Below are 18,698 nucleotides of genomic sequence, written 5' to 3'. Positions count from 1 at the left end.
GTGGAAGGGCGTGGCCATGGCGTGGCGTCCAGAATCGATGATTCATCAGAAAACAGGAATTTGATTTTAACTTCAGTGTACATGCTCACATGCTTGATAACAGTCACGCCCAACACATCTACATGTTCAGTAATAGTTGTAGTGCAAAGTGCTATGTAGCGCCACAAAGGGGACACAGGAAGTGATGATTAACACGTTTGTACAGCGTCCGAAGCCCATGGCAAATTCACAGCCACACTGTCAGAGCCCCTAAATCTACAACACGGCTGCCTCACACCTCGACGCGCTACACGTGTGAGGGCCCGCCCATTGCTGCTTGCAGCTTTAATTATTATTATTACATTATTATTATTATTATCATCACTATAGTAATTATAATATTGGGATGGAGGGGAGAGGGATAAAGGGGTTGAGAATGGAGGGATGAAGGGGGTTGTTTAGGGTTTGGTTGCTGGAGCGGCTAGGAACCCATGGGTCGAGACTCAGGGTGGGGGCTCATCTAGATAAGTACGCACCCTGCGCTAAGACATGTGTTTATTAAAATAAGAATGCTGGACCCAACAGTATTAAAAACGTCCTTTAAAAGACGAGAGGGAAGGATATCTGAGGGACAATCTTAAATAGTGAGGAGAGTGATGCAGGCACAAACTGCTTAAAGACAGGTGAGTATGTAGGAGGAACTGAAGGGTCTATGGCAGAGGAGGTTGGTAAAGATCTAAGCACAGAAATCTTTCCAGTAAAAAACGTTTTAAAATCTTCGCATAATGTAGGTGTGGGCACAATTTGAGCTGCATCGCTAGGATTTATAAAGGAGTTTAGATTTTTGAAGAGAACCTGGGGCCTATGATTCTTGTTGGAGACAAGATTTTTACGGCTCTCTGATAGCTTGCAAAGTAGTCTCTTAGAATTTCTAGGGAGACCTGGAGTTGACATGGTTCTGTGGATGACTTTGGGAGTTTAATTCTAAAAGGAGCAACAGAGTCCAGGATATCAGTGCAGGTGGAGCCAAAGGAGGAAATGAGCTCATCAGCACTGAGACCACAGTCACCATCCAAGTTACAGAGTTTAGATTCTTTAAAAGCATTTGCAAACTGCAGCGTAGTTGAAGGGTTGATCGCATGCTGACGACGAGTAGGATGACAAGCTGCGATCCTGGAGCAGGGGATGGTAGCAGTGAACAGAACAGACAGGTGATTGGATATACCGGTTACAGATTTCCTTGATATGGACACAGATTTTTTCATGTCACTGACTGGTTAAGATTGAATGAGTCAGTAAGATTCATAAAATCTTTGGCCAAAGGATTTTTTTCACAGCATAGGTGAATATTAAAACACCAACAATAAGAAGAGGATTATATTTTAACATAATCACTGCCAGAAACCCCGCAAAGTCCTTTTTGAACTTCAGAGGGCAATAAACAACCGCATACAACACAGGAAAAGGATGGTTGAATTCGTAAAGTTGCAGTTCGAAGCTAGCGAAGATGTCACTGGGAGTCTGTGGAAAGTGGATTTAAATACAGCAGCTAGACCTCCACCCCTCCAAGTGGTCCGCGGGGAGCTGAGAAATGTACAGTCGGGAGGAAGAAGTTCTGAGAAAAGATTAGATTCACCAGATGGATTCAGGTTTCCGTCAAGAACATAAAATCCAACTCCCGAGAGGTGAAGAAGTCATTGAGCAGGAATATCTTGTTTGCTAGTGATCTAACGTTGATCAGGGCCATGCGAAAGACAAGCTCCCCTCTGCCTGATGATGAAGCACGGCCTAGTGGCTGAAGGTTCTCGTAGTTCACGCCACCTTAACGAGCCCGCATCCGCCGGAGTTCGGGCACCTCTATCGATGGGTAGCAGACATCAGTTTGAGCGGGATAAATAGGCCAGATCCACCGGCCTCTAAAGTCCGGTGAGTAGACAGCGGAGTGCTGTCGCTCCAGAGGCGAGGATTTATCGCATCGGTGGACATCCGGTAGGCTTTGGATCTCACCAGTAAACCTTCCCGCTTTCCCTGTCTTCTAAGATGTTTCTTACAGGAATAGGCACTGGGTAAGTGCCACAGGCCTATAGGTGTACTGGATAAGAAGGGAGGGAGATTTGAAGTTTGGTCTCTTAGATCGTATTTTGAAAGCAGCGATTCCACTGAGGCTCAGATGTTGAGAAGAGCTTGGCGATCGTACACATATAAGGCCGAGACATCTCTGCGGCATACATAGAAAAACCAGCAAAGATAACACTGAGCAGACGATTCGCCGCACACACTGCTTGCTGCATCTTGCTGCAGTCCCAGAACCCATACACGAACTAATGGTCTGTGTTCGTGTGTGTGTGTGTGTCAGGTGAATGGATTAGAGAGGCACAGGTGGATGAAATGAGTGAAGCATGGGTGGTTGGATTGGAGAAATTGACTGAGATGCAGGTGGTTGAATTAGTGAGAGAGAGCGGCGTGGTCCTATTCCTGAATTTAGTTATAACTTCATTAATGAAAGGCACAAACATCCAAGAAACAACTTGACAATGAACAAACTGGATGAATAAATTCCTGGACAAGAGGTGTCAAAATATGTGGTGGAGACAGTCATTCTTTGTGACCTTTTATAATTATATATATATAATAAAGGGAGTTTTCTTTGCCGGTGTATCGCCAAGTGCTGGGAATGGTTGGGTCTGGGAATGGTTTTTGCAACCTGCTAATATGTGTAACATTCAATGTAGGTGGAAATTTGCTGGTGGGGCTGAAAAAAATGTTTTCTGATCCTCCTCCCCACCATGGACTGTGCTGATGATACTAATACTAATAAGAAGTAAAAAATGTGACTTTGCAACTGTCTTCTCCTTTCACTGTGTGTGAACATGCAGTTGGAGGAATCTACACAGTGATTCAGACCAAATCCAAGATCACAGTAGATGAATGGGGGGAGAACTACTATATGATGGGGCCCTACTTCGAACACAACTTTAAGACCCAGGTGGAGGGCTGCGAGCCGCCAAATCCTGCCATCAGGATGGCCATGGATGCTCTCATCCACAACGGCTGCCAGGTGGGAGAGTGTGTGTGTGTGTGGACCGAGAGAGAGAGAGAGAGGGAGATTTTGAGACTACAATATATTAGCTCAATGTCTCATGTCTAATATATTTCAGAAAGCACTTAGTTCTAATATTATTTGAATAATTGCTACAAATATGATTAAGTCTGGAGTGAGATGTCCCTTAATCACGGCGTTGGTGGCTTGAACTAGTTCAAAATCTTCCTTAGTAGTAGTGCTAGTATTACAGCTACTTCTACAGTTAATACCACCAGCACTAATGCTAACACTGCTATACAACTTATAATGATAATCAGCATTAATCAATGTCTTTCTCTCAGAAATTGTGGTAGAGAAGCATCAGTCCCACCAGAATCAAGTTGGTGTTTTACAATGATTTTCGCAATTAGATGTATGCTTAATACATACAGTATTTCACAAAAGTGAGTACACCCCTCACATATTTGTAAATATTGGATTATATCTTTTCATGTGACAACACTGAAGAAATGACACTATGCTACAATGTAAAGTAGTGAGTGTACAGCTTGTATAACGGTGTAAATTTGCTGTCCCCTTAAAATAACACATCACACAGCCTTTAATATATATCATATATATGTACACCCCTATGTGAAAATGTCCATATTGGGCCCAAAGTGTCAATATTTTGTGGCCACCATTATTTTCCAGCACTGCTTTAACCCTCTTGGGCTTGGATTCACCAGAGCTTCACAGGTTGCCACTGGAGTCCTCTTCCACTCCTCCATGACGACATCACGGAGCTGGTGAATGTTAGAGACCTTGCGCTCCTCCACGTTCTGTTTGAGGACGCCCCACAGATGCTCAATAGGGTTTAGGTCTGGAGACATGCTTGGCCAGTCCATCACCTTTACCGTCAGCTTCTCTAGCAAGGCAGTGGTCGTCTTGGAGGTGTGTTTGGGGTCGTTATCATGTTGGAATATTGCCCTGCGGCCCAGTCTCTGAAGGGAGGGGATCATGCTCTGCTTCAGTATGTCACAGTACATGTTGGCATTCATGGTTCCCTCACTGAATTGTAGCTCCCCAGTGCAGGCAGCACTCATGCAGCCCCAGACCAGGACACTCCCACCACCATGCTAGACCGTAGGCAGGACAAACTTGTCTTTGCTTGACACCATCTGAACCAAATAAGTTTATCTTGGTCTCATCAGACGGGATTTCTTGTGCATCATCTTTAGAAGAGGCTTCCTTCTGGGACGACAGCCATGCAGACCAACTTGATGCAGTGTGCAGTGTATGGTCTGAGCACTGGGCACTGAGCACATGCTGACACCCCTCCCCTTCAACGTCTGCAGCAATACTGGCAGCACTCATACATACGTATACGTCTCATACGTATATACGCCTGCAGTGGAGTGTATATATCTCACTCAGTTTTCTCTGTGGTTTTTGTATGATTTTCACAGCCATTTTCACAATCTGGTCAATTTGGACCTATTCTTAGCCCCAAGATTACCATACCATGTTGATATGTTGTATGTGAGAATGCTCTCCACGAGACTTTTGTAGACCAGCTCTGGGGTATTTTCGCTTACAGAGAAGCTGTTCAACTTTCTCAACAAATACATACGTTGCATGGCCTTTTTATAGATATACTGTAGTCAGAGTTTGCTGTAAAACTCAATATTCTATCAAGTAGGGTACCTAAGTATTTAAAGTCCTCCACAATGTCAACAGGACGGTCATTATGTTTACTGTGTTTAGGCAAAGAGAGATGTTATTCCTGCAGATTACCAACTGCTTAGTTTTACTGGTATATATGACTACAGCACTGTTTGAACACCAGCTAATTAATTTGTCAATATGGTTAAAATATGCTCTCTCTCCACATCTTTCTCCTTCATGCATTAAACCAACCAAAGCCATATCATCCACGTACTTATACAAATAAGAAGTCGAGTCTTGAATCTGCATCTCATTGGTATCGGTAACGTATGGGTGATAAGACACAGCCCTGGGGTGCACCTGTTGCTCTGAACTAATGCCGTTCAAAGACTCTCTCTGGGGCCGTTGGGAAACAAAGTCATTAATCCATAAAGTAAGCCATCCGTTAACACCAAGGTCATATAACTTTTAAACATCTGCAGGTGTTTAGTAAGTGTGTTCAGAGCTGCATCCACAGTGCCCCGACCACGCCTATAAGCAAATTGATATGGGTCAAAGTGGTTCCCAACGGAATCAATTTACAATAAAATTGGTTTAAATAGTTGGCAAAAGCAGCAGTATTTGAGGTAAAAATGTCCCTCTTCCTTACATCATTACCCATCATATTATTGAGACCATTCCAGGCGTCCCTCAAATTACCATTATATAATTGCTTCTCTACCTTACTTTTCCTAGTGATGCTTGTAAGTTCCCCCCTCTTTTCCCTTACTAAACTCATGTCCTCCTTGATAAATGCAATTTTCCTCTCATTAAGACACCATTTAATTTCCTTAGAAACCCATACTTTGTTGTTAGGATAAATCTTGATAGTCTTAAGAGAATTAACATTTATTTCACAGAATTTCATATAGTCAGTAGTAGTCTCAGTTAATTAGTTTGCATCCATACAACAGTCAAAAAACATTTGCCAATCAGTTTCTTTAAAGCACTCACGTACTTTATCTTCACTGCTGTCATTCCATATTCTGATCTCGTTGGTGACTGGCCTCTCTTGTTTCAACTTGGCTTTATATTTTGGAAGCAAATGAACAACGACGTGGCCTGATTTGCCAAGAGGTGGACGACACACTGCTTTGTACACCTCAGGTATATTTCGTGACTTGACTTCGTCCTTGCGTTTCTGCCACTCTGTGTGTCAAACAGGATTTCCATTATTTTTGAGCACAACAGTGCACATTTTGCAAAACAGTTTACTCCCACTTTGATAAAGAAGATCGATACTGATACTCGAGAAGAAAGAAGTGACAAGCTGACGTTTGACAACGTTTTGCGGGAAACTGCGATGATAGGTCAAATTTGCGGAAAGGTTGCAGTGATTGGTCAAAATTGCAAATCGCACTGAATTCACAGAGATTTTGTGTTAAAGAGGTGGTATTATGTTTTTTTGGCTTTTTCCCTTTCCTTTATTGAGTTATATATCTCTTTTGTGCATGTAACAGGTTTGCAAAGTGAAAAAGCCCAAAGTCCCTTCACTTCCTTTACTTGTGACGTCACAATGAAAACGCGTCATAATGCTTGCCAAGCGGCTAGCGGGGTCAGGCACGCCCTCAAACCAAGCTAGTCTGAGCGACTCGCCGTTGTTTGGTTTTCCATTGTAGAAATGTTGTACCTGTACCTGGAAGCTGGTATGAGGTTCCAAGCAAGCTGAGGGAAACTAAAATGTAACGTGAAAACACGACAGACTGCTGATTGGTCAGAGAGAATCATCACTATTCACTTCATCATCGCGTGCACTAGACAGAGGCCAGCAACAGGAAGGTTTATATTTTACAGTTTTCATATGGAATTTCATCACTAAATCCACTTCTGAGAAGTTTTGAGGAGAGAATTCAGCTGTGTAGATTTTGACTTGAGGAGCTCCGCAAGTGGCTGCGGGGGAAGCCTGTGCCAACCCGCAGGAGGAGCGTGTGAGGCCGGCCAGCCGCCCGCTCCGCCGTTACACAGACCGCTGCAGCAACAACGGCAGAGGAAAACATACGTTTTCATACCTTAAAAAAGAGAGAGCTGTGTGGATCGCTGGTGTGTGTGTCGCATTGAACATTAAATTGCGACAGTTGTGTGTGGCGTCGCTATGACCACCAGCTACGTACTCTGGGTACTATCTGCAATGGAAAACGGAGCAGGGATGAGTAGAGTCGAGTCTATCGATTTGCGCTATGGTAGCATTTTTCGGCAAGGCAGCATAGATCGTCAGAACACCGGAAACAGTTAAACGTTTAGTCTTAGACGATGCAACTCCGACTCTGTGTGGGAAAATCAAAACCTGTAAGTATGCTTTATTGGTTGTGAATTATATTTCAATAAACACAGCAATGTAACTTCACAGACTGTTCAAGTGCGGAGTTGTTGTAAACGTTGGCTAACACAGCTAAAGTTATAGCTATAATGCTAACGTTACACCTGATGTGAAAGCTACTGAGCAAACGTTCAAATTCTTTGGCCAATTTGAAGTAACATTTACTAGCGGCCAAAACGGCGGCTGTAACACAGTGAATCAATATATTTCACCGTCGCAACCCGAGCGAAATGACTCGTTTTACTATCAGAATGTGATCCATTCGGTCGGTAACATTTGAATTGGCTATACCAGCCGCACGTATATAATTTTACTCCCATTCACGTTAGCGGAGGGCTAAACCGTAAGTAAGCCTGCTCTGCTTGCAAAAGTCAACACAGTGGACGCTGAAGCGCTATAAATCAAGCTTCAGAAGCGCTGAACCCCAAATTTCAAATCTCTGAGGTTTCTCCAGCATTGAAACACCTTCTCCTTTGCCTGATCTTCTTCTTCTTCTTCTTCTCTGGGTTTAATGGCGGATCGCAACCAACTTGTTCAGGTGCCACCTACTGTACCGGAGTGTGTAATATCAAGGTTTTAGTGCTTCAGGTTACAGGTTCAGTGAACCAAAAGGTAAATAAATAAATAGAAAACTAAACTCAACAAAACAAAACAACAAAACAACATCAAACAAACAAACAAACCAAAAAAAAGGCTATATGTTATGATCTAATCCTGTAGATTTGAGAAAATTAATTCATATATCTTGTCACGTAAGATGTTTCTCTCAGAATTATATTTATTACACTTCATGATGACATGCTCGACATTTTCAGGAACATTACAAACCTCACATTTATCAGACACACATTTTGCCATTAAATGAAGCATTGATTTTAACCCAGTATGTCCAAGCCTTAATCTTGAAAAAACCACTTAATCTCTTCTACATTTCCCTTTGAAACCCTTCACCTTAATTTATTTCTGTATGCTGTAATAGTGTCTCCCTTTAGTGTCTGTGTCCCACTTCTTCTGCCATACGTCATTCACTGCTTTTCTAATTAATGATTTGGCCTCTCCTTTCCAAAGGGAACTTGCATTATTTCATCATCTTTTAATTTCAACGCTGTCTTTGCAATCTTGTCTGCTTTCTCATTCCCATCAACCCCAACATGAGCAGGGACCCAGACAATTTGCACATCAACTCCAGCTCTTTGTATTCTCAGCATTATTGTATATATTCCAATCAATAGATCATCTCTTACTGTATTTTTGGAATTCAAACTATACAGGGCTGCAGTGGAGTCTGAACAAATGGCAACTCTCTCAGGCCTCACCTCTTCTATCCACTGTAACCCTAAAATAATAGCAACCATTTCTGCTGTATATACAGATAATTTATCATTAATTCTTTTACATATAACTACATCAAACTCAGGTATGTATGCTCCTGCTCCTACATGTTCAGTCCGCATAAAGTGATGACCCAATATCTCTATCAACATTTACAAAAATGTCATTTATCATGATGTTAAACAAAATAGGGCTTATAGCGCTCCCTTGAGGAATACCATTTTCAATTTCAAAATCCTCCGACATAGCATCTCCAACTTTAACACGGAAAGTTCAGTTAGACAGTTAGACAAAACCCAGTTGTATAGTCTTCCACCAATACCCATTTCATACCATTTTTATCAGTAGTCCTTCTCTCCACATTGAATCATAAACTTTCTCAATATCAAAATATACTATAGCCATGACCTCTTTCATACTAACCGCCTTTTCTGCCTTATTGCTAACTTTAACTAAAGCGTCTACCGTAGATCTTCCTTTACAAAGTCCACTTTGGTATTTGTTTAGCAGTCCTCTTTGCTCTAAATAATATGACAATCTACAGACAATTATCTTTTCCATCCATTTACACAAGTGCGATGTTAAGGCTATAGGTCTGTAGTTTCCTGCATTAGTTGTGTCTTTACCAGGTTTACCAAAAGGTAAATTCTGGAACATCTAACTGAGTTGTAGCCAGTTTCTTGTATACACATAACATCAAGTCTAACTTCCAGATTTACATTTAGCTGACGCTTTTATCCATGCCATACATGTCAGAGGTTGCATGCCTCTGGAGCAATTATGGGTTAAGTGTCTTGCTCAGGGACACAATGGTGGATGGGTCACAATGGGGGATTGAATCCATTGCGCCATCGCCACCCCATTATCAGATCAGTTACAACCTTCTTGAACTCTTGTCCATTTGCAATTAAACTTCTGGCATTCCAGTGGAGGATATGAAATACCATAATGAGGCTAATCACCTTGAGACACTCCATCATAATTAGTCGGGTTCAACATCTCATGAATCAGTTTAGCTGTAACTTCCGTGATCCCCATTATCTCGGCTGCCTCTATAATTGTCTTGATTCTATCACTTTTTTTCTTTTTCTGTATTGCCACATTTACAGTCTTACAGATGAAAGCAACAAAGTTGGTTTTACCTACAATCAGCGTATCTTCATTAATATCCATGGATTAATATCCTTGGATTTGTTTCTGTTTGCCTCTGACTTGGTGTTGGAGATGAAACCTCAATTACTCATCTGTTCTCAGACTCTTGGGCTCTATTTACTACTTGTGTAACACTGGATCTGAATAGTTCACTTTCCTTCACTTTTTTTGCTGCATCAGCATAAGATACCTGATTAGTTACTTTTGTATCCTGGCCACATTTTCCATATTCATGTTCACCTCCACACCTAGCACATCTTTGTTTTCCTTTACATTGACCAGCAGTGTGTCCCATTCTTTGACACTTGAAACATCTAAGTGGTGCTGGGATAAACTCTCTTACATCATAGCTCAGATATCCCATTCTTACTCTCTTTGGCATAACTTTTTCAAACTCCAGGACTACTGAGAGGCTATCAGTTTTCACCCCTTTTCTTTGTGTTTGCAGTCTTGTGGCTTTCACTACTTTCCCTCCTTTCACTTCCCAAATTATCTCCTCCATTGTCATTGCCAAAGGAACATCATAAATAACAACTCTCATCATAACTCTAAGCTTTCTAAGCTTAATTCTTCTACTTAAGTAAAGACAGTGGTAACTTTTTCTACCACTGTTACTGGCTAGAAAAGAGTCTGTCAACAGCTGTGTACAAGCAACAAACAGTATCTCTTTAGTTTACCCAAGCACACTGGAATCTGATTTTGAAAATTGATTTCTAAAATTGTACTTCTCTCGGTGGGCTTCCTTTGCTGTTGATGCTGCAGGTTCATTTTGGCCGCTGGCTGATTGAGGGCAGCCCCTATGTGATCCTGTTTGACATCAGCTCTGCAGCCTGGAACCTGGACCGCTGGAAGGAGGACCTGTGGCAGACCTGCAGTATTGGCCTGCCCTACCACGACCGAGAGGCCAACGACTCACTCATCCTGGGCTCCCTGATCGCCTGGTTCTTCAAAGAGGTCAGTGTATAGCCTGTTTTTCAGCACAGTCATCATCAGAGAAGTTCCTACATTTCAACGTCTTACTTCCTGTTACAATGTGAATCTGTGAACAACTCATCTTTTGTTTTCCAGTTAACAGACCAGCTGGGCGACAAGCCCAATGTCATCGGTCATTTCCACGAGTGGCAGGCTGGTCCAGGGCTTATTCTCTCTCGCTCCCGCAAGATTCCCATGGCAACGGTCTTTACCACACATGCCACACTGCTGGGACGATACCTCTGTGCTGGGAATATCGACTTTTACAACAACCTGGACAAGGTGAGAGGTCAGGAGGGTTGACCATGCATATGCACACACTCTCACTTCTGAAGGAAGCGGTGCCCTAAACCCAACATAAATTTGTCCATTTTGATTGTGGTGATTTTTGGCGATTTACACGCTCCTTACTTGAACAAACACCTTCTAGAGAATTAGTCCGATCGACTTCAAATTTCTCCCCGTGTCTGCGTGGGTTCTCTCCGGGTGCTCTGGCTTCCTCCCACCGTCCAAAGACATGCGGCCTAGGTGTGACTGGTTGTTCGTCTATGTGTGGCCCTGCGATGGATTGGCGACCTGTCCAGGGTGTACCCCGCCTTTCGCCCGATGTCAGCTGGGATTGGCTCCAGCTCCCCACGACCCTGTATGCAGGATAAGCGGTTGACGATGGATGGCTGGATGGATGGACTTTTGCTGTGCCATCTAAAGGCATTGACAACTAAATGTTGTACATGCCTAAAAAAGCGTCCTTGGGTCTAGTGAAAGGCGCTATATAAATATAAGTTATTATTATTATTATTAAACTGTGAGTTGTTGTCGAAGTGGCGTGTCCGTGGTGTGGCGTATAAATCTATGCCTGTCACCTGCTGGTGACAGGCAGAGTTTTTTCACAATGGCGCATGCTCCGTGTTTTCTCCAGAAGAATGCCAGATGATAGTGTCTGAATATGAGGAGTGTAAAGAAAGCTTAATGGCCAAATCTAACACCGTGGCAGCCAGGCATCCAGGTTAGGCTTGGCAGTGCATTGAGTAAATTTGTAATTATCTTAACAGTGTTATTGTTGTAATTCTGTATTAAGTATTTCATGGACTCTTATTTTATGTGTAATATGATTAAGATGTAAAAAACCTCTCTGAAAGTTTTTTTTTGGGAAGGAACCACATTCATTTTGCAAGGTTGCAACATCACATGACAGATGCCCCTGCCGTCTAGGCTTATTAGGCATGCAGTGAAAAATGATATTACACTTCTCAATCGGATTTAGCAATGAGGAAATACTCGATTTCAGCCCATGTCACCATATTATCATATGCATTGTGACTTTAGAGACTTTGTTGTGAATTGTGCGTATTTAGAAGAAAAAATCAGAATCAGGAGCTTTATTGCCAAATAGAGTTTTACACATACAAGGAATTTGCTTTGGTGATAAGGTGCTACACGTTGATAAACATACAATTAACATAAATAAATGTAGAAATATATAAATATGGAATATACAATGCAAGTTATATAAGAATTATAAAAAGAATAGAGAAAAATAATACAACTATTTGCAGAGAAAGAACAACGTCGCAGATGTTTACATGTGCGTTATTCCGGGTTTGTGTTGTGCAGAAGTATTGCAACAGAAGAGGATGTTGTGTACACATATATATATAAATTAACAATATAAAACTATACAACAACAAAGATTAACAATTAACAACAAATATGTGCAGTCTGCCAGGTTTGTGCAGGATATGAAATGAAATAATATTTACATGTGCAGAGACATTTGTATTATTTGCAAGGGGGGAGTGTCAGTGGGGACCCGGGCCTCGTTAATGAGGCTGTTTTTGTGGCGAGAGGTTTTGGTCCTGATGGACCGCAGCCTCCTGCCAGAGGGAAAACTGAGACACAAACTGGACACAAACTGTCTGAAACAGTTTGTGTCCAGGGTGGGAGGGGTCAGTGTTAGGTTACACTGAAAGGATTCAGAAGTGGGCACAAGATGGTTAACAACGCAGGCAAGATTTATTAAGTGCTCAGGGGAGGCAAGAGGGTAGGGAGCATGCGGGGAGTTCCAGGCTCAGACGGAATCCATTGAAGGCGTTCTGGAGCGCTGTCAGGGCGGACACACAAGGGAGGGGAAGGAGGCGAAGCCAAATCATGACAGTCAGCTGCAATCTTTCCTGCTCGCTTAAGAGTCCTGGAGGCGTACAGGTCCTGAAGTGATGGAAGATTGCAGCCAATCACCTTCTCTGCAGAGCGAATGATGCGCTGCAGCATGCCCTTGTCCCTGGCAGTGGCAGCAGCGTACCAGATGGTGATGGAGGAGGTGAGGATGGACTCAATGATAGCGGTGTAGAAGTGCACCATCAGTGTCTTTGGCAGGCTGAACTTTTTCAGCTGCTACAGGAAGTACATCCTCTGCTGGGCCTTCTTGGTGAGGGAGGTGATGTTCAGCTCCCATTTGAGGTCCTGGGAGTTGATGGTGCCCAGGAAGCGGAAGGAGTCCACAGTGGTGACTGGGGAGTCACACAGGATGATGGGGGAGGGAGGGCTGTGCTCTTTCTCAAATCCACGACCATCTCCACTGTCTTCAGAGCGTTGAGCTCCAGACTGTTCTGGCTGTACCTGGTCACCAGATGGTTGATCTCCCACCTGTACATGGACTCATCCCCACCAGAGATGAGCCCAATGAGGATGGTGTCATCTGCAAACTTCAGGAGCCTGACGGACTGGAGGTGCAGCTGTTGGTGTACAGGGAGAAGAGCAGAGGGGAAAGAATGCAGCCTTGAGGTGAACTGGTGCTGATGGTCCTGGAATCAGAGACATGTTTTCCCATCTTCACATGCTACTTCCTGTCCGTCAGGAAGTCAGTGATCCACCTGCAGGTAATGATGGTGTTGAAAGCAGAGCTGAAATCCACAAACAGGATCCTGGCGTAGGTTCCTGGGGAGTCCAGGTGCTGGAGGATTTAGTAAAGGGCCACGTTTACTGCATCATCTACAGACCTGTTGGCTCTGTAGGCAAACTGCAAGGGGTCCAGGAGTGGGTCTGTAATGGATCTTAGGTGGGACAACGCAAGGTGTTCCAAGGACTTCATAACCACAGATGTCAGGGCGACGGGTCTGTAGTCGTTTAGTCCTGTGGTCCTTTGTTTCTTGGGGACAGGGATGATAGTGGAGGCTTTGAAGCGACTGGCACATGGCATGTCTCCAGTGAGGTGTTAAAAATTTCTGTGAACACCGGAACAGCTGATCAGCACAGTGCTTCAGGGTGGATGGGGAGACAGAGTCCGGCCCAGCAGCTTTGCGGGGTTTCTGCCTCCTGAATAGTCTGTTTACTTCCCTCTCTGAAATGGAGAGAGGAGGGGAGGGGGTAGAATTGGCCAACTCTGGGGAGGGGGGAAGAAAGTGGTGGACTGGGGCTGAAACTAGGCGGAGGAGTCATAGGGGATGTTGTCCGATTGACACTCAAACCAGCAGTAGAACTGGTTCAGCTCATTTGCTAGGCGAGAGTCGTTGATGGAGTGGAGGACTTTGGGTTTGTAGTTAGTGATCTGTCTGGACCCCCTCCAGACAGAAGTGGCGTTGTTTGCAGAGAACCGGTCTTTTAGCCTCACTGAGGACAGTCGTTTAGCTTCTCGTACCTCCTTGCTAAACCTGTATTTTAACACCCTGCACCCAGCCCTGTCACCACTCCTAAATGCATCCTCCTTTTCCAACCTTAGCTGTCTGAGTTTGGCTGTGAACCAGGGTTTGTCATTGTTATAACTCACCCTGGTGCGTGTTGGTATACATGTGTACTCACAGAAGCTGATGTAGGACGTCACAGCCTCTGTAAACTCATCCAGAATGTTGGTAGCAGTCCTGAAAACATCCCAGTCAGTGCAGTCCAAACAAGCCTACAGCTTCACTGGTCCACTTCTTTGATGTCCTCACTACAGGTTTACAGAACTTTAATTTTTGCCCGTAAGCAGGAATCATGTAGATCATGACGTGATCAGAGTGTCCCAGTGGAGCGCGTGTGACACTGTAATAAGCACTGCTAACTGTGGTGATGTAAAGTGTTCCCTGCTCTGGTTGGACACTTTATAAATTGTCTGTATTTGGGGAGCTCTTGGCTGAGGTTTCCTTTGTTAAAGTCACTGAGAACAATAACAAGGGAGTCCAGTTTTTCACCAGAGTGAATGAAGCAAACTCACGGGGGGAGTAAAACGGTTTACAGTTAATGATAAAATATTCCAGATCAGGAGAACAGTGCTACTGAATCACTGTCACGTCGGTACACCAGCCATTGTTAATATAAAAACAGACACCTCCACCTTTTGTTTTGCCGGAGAGTTCTGTGTCGCAGTCCGCTCTGTACAGTTGGAAGCCTGCCAGCTGCAGTGCGGAGTCCAGTATCAGTTCACACAGCCACGTCTCCGTGAAGCACAGAACAGAAGATGAATACAAGTTTTCTCCACCAGAAGCGGAAGTTCATCCAGTTTATTGCACAGTGAGCACACGTTGGACAGAAATATTGCCGATAGCGGTGTGCGGAGGCTGCTCTTTTTCCTCTCCTTCACCGCCCGAACAACAGCGAGCGAGCCCTTCACCAAAATGTCCATTAATTCCACTGATAACGCGAGAAAAGTGGGAACTCAATCCACTAAAGTTTTGTTCTTGTAAATTTAAAACCTCGGGGATTTTTATTCTCTGATTAACCCCACCCTTTTATTTATTTATTTATTTATTATGTTTTGGACACGTAAAATAGCCAAGCTAAATAGCTAAATGGGGAGAGAAAAAGGGAAAGACTCAGTGATATACTGCAGAAAATCCTCATCATGTCATTTCTGTGTGCATTTTTTTACAGATTGCCGCAGTACACATTGAACAAAATTCCACAAATGCATAAAAAGGAAGTTACAAGCTGTTCCTCTGAAGGAGTGGAGGGAAAAGCCCTCCACTCCTTCAGAGGAACAGCACCGAGCCACTGGTACAGGTATGTCGATGACACTTGGGTCAAAATTAAAACCCAAGAAGTGCAAGCCTTCACAGAGCACATCAACTCCGTGGACAGTAACATCAAGTTCACACGAGAAGATGTCTACAACAACAGTTTAGCTTTGATGGACTGCGCTGCACACATTGTAGAGGACAGGAGCCTGCAAATTGGAGTGTACAGGAAACCTTCACACGGATCACTTATTTTTTGATTCCCACCACCCGCTGGAACACAAGCTAGAGGTCATGAGAACCTTGCACCACAGAGCGGACAACATACCAACAAGTGCAAAAGCCAGAGAGAAGGAACAGAAACACCTGAAGGGGGCACTTACAGCCTGTGGATACCCTAAATGGACCTTTGTCACAGCCACAAAATCCAGGAAGAAGACCAAAACTACAGGGGATGAGGAGAAGAAGGTCAAACGCAACAACATTGTTATTCCATATGTGTCTGGAGTATCAGAGAAACTCAGCATCCCTGTGTTTTTTAAACCCAAGGACACACTAAGACAGATACTGGTCCCCCCCAAAGACTGCACACCCAAACACAAGAAAAGCAATGTAGTGTATGCGGTCCAGTGCAGTGAGGAATGCACAGAACTGTATATTGGGGAAACTAAACAATCACTACACAAACGCATGGCTCAGCAGTAAATTTACATCTGAAGGATAAAGGACACTCGTTTGATGACCACCACGTGCACATTTTAGACAGAGAAGACGGATGGTTCAAAAGAGGTGTCAGGGAAGTCATTTACACCCAGATTGAGAAGCTGTCACTGAACAGAGGAGGGGGTCACCACTTATCCCCCACTTACAATGCAGTCCTTTAATCACTTCCCAGGAAACTAAACAAGCATTTCCTCTTGGCCTCAGGTAAAGATGCCAACGATGGTTGTTCAGACTTTGCCACGGGTGGCTCTAACGACCATGACGACTGTCATTACCACAGCCAGAACACGAACCAGCGGTATCGACGATCCTAGCTAATGATCCCAGAGGTTAAATAGCTGAGTTTCCCTACCAGTCAGTGAGAACTGAAGAAGTCGCTTGGATGAGGAACGAAACGTCTTCTAGTATCTCCAACCAAGTCCAGTAGCCCTTGACCTCAACCTTCGTTGGATAACTATGACCTGGATGACTGAGAACCTTCACAGACACTCTACAGTCACTCCTACTCAGCTGCCTATCTTTGCCCGTCGTCTGAATGTAAAGAATATACATCACGGATTTTGGCCTGAGTGATGCTGATCGTCCACAACTAATCACTAATTTAATGACGTCATCAGAGGTGTGTGGCGTTTAGGGACATCATGCCAGTCTGTACAATTAAAACTGAAAATTACACGTGAATAAATAAAACCACAGTGAATCAATAAAACACACATGGCAAGTGTGACAGTATGACAAAAGTGACACAACTCCATCATGCAATATGAAATAAAAACACAACACACAAATAAAATAATAAAAAACACGTCACGGCACTAAAACACATAGGACAATTTCTGACCCTGTCACAAGGACAGGCCACGGGACTCTCTGCAGGGATAAATAAACTTGTGACTTTATGCCAGTATTGTGGTGAACTGAAATGAACACAGCAAAAGGAACCTCTCATCTTCACACCACTGTGATGCTGGAAGAGAGTTGCAGTGGACCTGTGTGAGCATGAACGCCAAAACTACCAGTAATCTCAGGTTACTACTCAAGATACATTGAAATATTGCATCTGACCTTTCCTGCGAAAAGCAACTGTCTTACATAAGCTATGACGTTTATGTACGCAACATTACAGCAATCATGTGAAACACAGTGTAATTTTGTGTTTTAGTTGGTTTAAACTTGATAATGTGAGCTTGCCTGCAATGATATGTGTGATAACTTTAATCGACCATTTGATCAATACAACAAAATTCAAATAAGCCAGGAGGGAACAAAGATGAAGAGAATAAACTGAGTGTGGAATAACGTAAGTAGTGTAGGCGGTGTAGCACAGGCACAACCTGGAGGAGGAACTAGTCTAAATGACTGTATTAGTATAATAATATCAGTTTGGGGTTGTTTTTTATTCATTAACTTTGTGCAAGAAAAATGCTCCAGGCTACATGATAGTCTCCAACCTTGATGTTGGGCAGACTACTAACTCGTCAATAATCATAACCATTTATGCAGAACAATGAGTTCAATATTTACAAAGTTTGTTGCAGCACCTCAGACTTTTTAAAAAATCCCGCTCCATCCAGGCTGTGATTGATCCATGCACAAAAAGTGACACTGATGAGAGCATCGGCTTTATGAAAAGTTGAATGTGTTTCAATAAAAGCAGAGATTTAGCTAATTAGCCAGCTAACGTTAGCTAAACCCACATGCTCCTTGAAATTTCCCTGTTGTCTTCTGTCTTATTCAGCTGCTTGTAGTGCATCTCGCTCTTGTTTTTCAGGAACGGGGCTGTTCAAAGTGGCCACAGAGCGACCGGCCAACCGGGTTAATCCCATTACTCCTCATCACCACTCCGTCTATGTTTTGAACAATTAACTATAAGTCCAGCTGGGTGGGAAATTACGGTTAGTTGTACTCGAAAATCATTTTCCGGTTTGCACGGATGTATTTTTTGGAGCGTTTAAGAGTGAAATAGGCGCTCGGTAGATCCCTGTGCCTAACGTTACAGAAACGATCACACAGTCGCTACTCAATGCCTGTCTAGTGTTTTGGCTATGCATTATAAATAAATACGTTCACCTACACTTTTAGCAAACAAACTTTAGGACACACAGGATTTTCACATTGAAGACTTTTTAATACTTTTTAATGGCCTTAATTTTTGCAAAATTGATTTATTACCTTTTAAGACTTTTTAAGACCCCGCGGAAAAAATAGGTGGTAGGTGACAATTCAGAATATAAATCTTAATATAATGCAGTAAGGCTCTCTGGCATTCTGTGTTGCTTTCAGATATGTTTCGCCTGTAGATCAACTTTTCTCTGCACACATTCAGGCATAATTTAGTGTTCCCTCTTCTTTTGTGTCTTTGTTTAGGGAAATAACCTCTTTAAATGTGCAAGTGGTTCCTTTTCACCTCAATGAAAAATGTATTTATTTTAATTCAGTAAGAAACTCCTGAATTTCAATAGCTCTACTTGCACATTTGCACATGTGCAAGTTTTGTACACATGTGCACATTCAGAATCTCTCTCTGGTGATATGCTAGTAACATTATTCCTTTCAGACCGTGACT

At 43.2% G+C, this 18,698-nt stretch overlaps 1 protein-coding gene across 1 annotated transcript in view; it reads left to right on the top strand.

The window, feature by feature from the left end:
• gys2 (glycogen synthase 2) overlaps positions 1 to 18,698 on the top strand; it is a gene marked incomplete at its 3' end in the record, with an annotated part of 60,144 nt that overhangs the window by 2,322 nt on the left and 39,124 nt on the right. Inside the window, exons 2-4 of the mRNA XM_038738888.1 lie at positions 2,856 to 3,037; positions 10,272 to 10,463; positions 10,578 to 10,763. Of these exons, the coding sequence (XP_038594816.1) occupies positions 2,856 to 3,037; positions 10,272 to 10,463; positions 10,578 to 10,763 (560 nt within the window). The remainder of the gene's footprint in view (positions 1 to 2,855; positions 3,038 to 10,271; positions 10,464 to 10,577; positions 10,764 to 18,698) is intronic.

Source organism: Micropterus salmoides, unplaced genomic scaffold (assembly GCF_014851395.1).
Source record: "Micropterus salmoides isolate LMB-PRFRI ecotype aquatic unplaced genomic scaffold, ASM1485139v1 Ms_hic_scaffold_23, whole genome shotgun sequence".
Classification (NCBI taxonomy): domain Eukaryota; kingdom Metazoa; phylum Chordata; class Actinopteri; order Centrarchiformes; family Centrarchidae; genus Micropterus; species Micropterus salmoides.
This window is presented reverse-complemented; position numbering and strand designations above follow the sequence as displayed.